We start from the raw sequence: 2,947 nt of genomic DNA on the forward strand, positions 1-2,947 counted from the left end.
ACAACGTATACTCACAACCTCCTATGTGTCTCTTTCTGTGCTATGGCTCTTACAGAAATGATCAGATTTAATTCGCATGACGTTGTTACAAGGTATGAATTATACCCATCTTATAAAATAAGAACTTAAGAATTTAAGTGTTAAATATCTTTCTCAAGTTGCATGGCAGAAGATGAGGTGAGGCTCTCTAGGTTGAAAGAACAGCCTAGGCTGGGCCTGGTGGCTCACGCCTCTAATCCCAGCACTTTGGGAGGCCGAAGCAGGTGGATCACCTGAGGTCAGAAATTCAAGACCACCCTGGCCAGCTTGGTGAAACACAGTCTCTACTAAAAATACAAAAATTATCAAGGTGTGGTGGGTCACACCTGTAATCCCAGCACTTTGGGAGGCTAAGGTGGGTGGATCATGAGGTCAAGAGATGGAGACTATCCTGGTCAACATGGTAAAACCCCATCTCTAATAAAAATACAAAAATTACCTGGGAGTAGTGGCGTGCCCCTGTAGTCCCAGCTACTTGGGAGGCTGAGGCAGGAGAATCACCTGAACCCTGGAGGCAGAGGTTGCAGTGAGCTGAGATCACACCACTGCACTCCAGCCTGGCAACAGAGTGAGACGTTGTCTCAAAAAAAAAAAAAGAAAGAAAGAAAGAAAGAAAGAAAGATGAAAGAAAGAAAGAAAGAAAGAAAAGAAAAGAAAGAGCGAGCCTAAGAAAAGGTGAAAAGATGATAGAGTGGAATAAATAAAGTAACTGGCCTGACTAGAACTGAGGGCTCATTTTGGGAAGAAATGGAAAAACGAATGAAATAGATTTAGTGGGGTTGTATTACGAAGGGTGCTGAGGACCAGAGAGAGGGATTTAGATGATTGACTGAGGAGCAGAGAGGAAAATTGGTGAATATGGGAGTGAAGATGGAAATTCTTCTGAATTGCTTGAGTTTGTTACAACAATCACATATTATTGTTGTCAGTAAAAAAATTGAGATAGAGATATTTAAAAAACATGTTTGAGGCCTTACTCTTTGCTGGGTATTGTGCTACTATTGAACCCCATCAGACAAAGACTCCTAGGAACATACCTGCAATTGAACAAAGTTGGGTTTATTGTCTTGTTGCTATGAGGAAGAAGTTATACAATGGTGAACCATGGGGCATGACAGCAGGAGGGCATCTCACATAGCAATTCCATTTTATCATTCTAATAAAGACAGGCTTTGAAAACTTTTTAGTGGATGTCGATGACCAGTTAATTAAGGTTTAGTCAGTGTTGAAAACGTATTTCAGCTGGGCACACTTCCAGGTAAAATATACAACCTCTAATTACTCAGACTGAGGACTAAAAGACTGCTAAAGAACTGACAACATCTCAACCTTGTTCTTCATTAGAACTTATAAATATGGCACATCTTTGGCTCACGAATTTTGACAAACTCTCATTCTAAACAGGACATTTCTCAGAGTGAGTTTCATGTCCTTATTACGAAGACTATAGATCAGAGGATTAAAAAGAGGAGTCATTACTGAATATACCAGTGTGAGGATCTTCTGCCATAAAGTTTGGATGCCATATGTAGGACTTACGTACATTACCATGACTGTCCCATAGAAAAGAGATACCACAACCAAATGAGAACCACAGGTAGAGAAGGCTTTTCTCCGACCAGCTGCAGAAGGGACCTGAAAAACAGCTCTTAGCAACAGGATATAGGATCGAAGAATGTATATACTAGTGAAAAAGAGAACAAGGGAGCTCTGAGTATAGAAAATACATTCAGTTATGGGAGCTGGAGCACAGGATAGAGCCATCAATGGGTCCATGTCACACAGGAAGTGATCAATGATATTAGGACCACAGAAGGGGAGTTGGGAGATGAAGAAAATGGGAATTGGGTATCCAAGGAATCCAATGAGCCAACAGAAAGACACCAGCTTACCACAGAACCTTCCGGTCATGATGGCGGGGTACTGCAGTGGGTGGCAGATGGCCAGGTATCGATCATAAGCCATTACTGCCAGAAAGAGACATTCAGATGTTCCCAGTGAAAAGAAGAAATAGAACTGGAGGAAGCACCCAGAAAATGAGATGGCCTTGGTCTTGGAGAGAATGTTGGCTAGCATGTTAGGAACAGTGGAGGACACATACCAGATCTCAAGGAAGGCAAAGTTTCCCAGCAGAAAGTACATGGGGGTGTGTAGTCGTGAGTTGCATCTCACTGCATAGATGATGGCTCCATTTCCCAGCAAGGTCAAGAGATAAATCACCAAAAACAATGAGAAGAGGAAAATCTGAATCTTCCAGCAACCAGGGAATCCCAGGAGAATAAACTCTGTCACGACGTGTGTTGCTGACCTGTTCATGGGTCTTAAATCGATGAAGAAGAAAGACATGAGTGTAATCCAAGTCTCTTGGAGTATAATCCAATTGCTTGCTACATATCTCAAGGACTTTATCGAGACGAGAACTTGAGCTATACAGGAAAATACACAAGACATTCTGAGATCAGGTGAGAATACGTCCTACCATATTTTGAACTGATTGTGGTTCTAAGTCTCAGTGTTATTTTGCTAGAATCCAATACCATCCAATGCAGCTAGAATTTCGACACTAGTGGCAGAACCAGACAAATGTATTTTCTTTCTTTTCCTTGGATGCTTGAGAAGACCTTTTCAGCTTTTGATTTTGTTTTTCCAATGTTGATTATGGATTTTCTAGCACGAGCTCATCAATTTTCTCTTATTTAGCCCAACTTGTTAGAAAAGATATTTTGAGGATAACTGATGTAAAATTTGGTTAGATCTTTGACAACTAAACAAAATAGATTGACTGCTGCATGGAGATACAACTCCATGATAATATTTTAAAAACATCTGCAGTATTTATTTTTATGTTTTTTACACATATTATACAAAAAGGAACTATCTTACTTTTTGTAATCAGATACCATATAGA

At 40.3% G+C, this 2,947-nt stretch overlaps 1 protein-coding gene across 1 annotated transcript; it reads right to left on the bottom strand.

Moving 5' to 3' along the window:
* Positions 1–1,362: 1,362 nt before the first annotated feature.
* Positions 1,363–2,432, bottom strand: LOC105523156 (olfactory receptor 11H4). Its single transcript, XM_011957932.1, has one exon. The coding sequence runs from the start codon at positions 2,383–2,385 to the stop codon at positions 1,411–1,413; it is 975 nt and encodes a 324-aa protein (XP_011813322.1). The 5' UTR covers positions 2,386–2,432; the 3' UTR covers positions 1,363–1,410.
* Positions 2,433–2,947: the final 515 nt, after the last annotated feature.

The sequence above is a fragment of the Colobus angolensis genome, unplaced genomic scaffold, assembly GCF_000951035.1.
Source record: "Colobus angolensis palliatus isolate OR3802 unplaced genomic scaffold, Cang.pa_1.0 Scaffold451, whole genome shotgun sequence".
NCBI classification, from domain to species: Eukaryota; Metazoa; Chordata; class Mammalia; order Primates; family Cercopithecidae; genus Colobus; species Colobus angolensis.

What these genes read in the sequence shown, in the direction of transcription:
- LOC105523156 (XM_011957932.1), bottom strand. Translation starts at nt 2,385, where the DNA reads ATGTCTTTCTTCTTCATCGATTTAAGACCCATGAACAGGTCAGCAACA.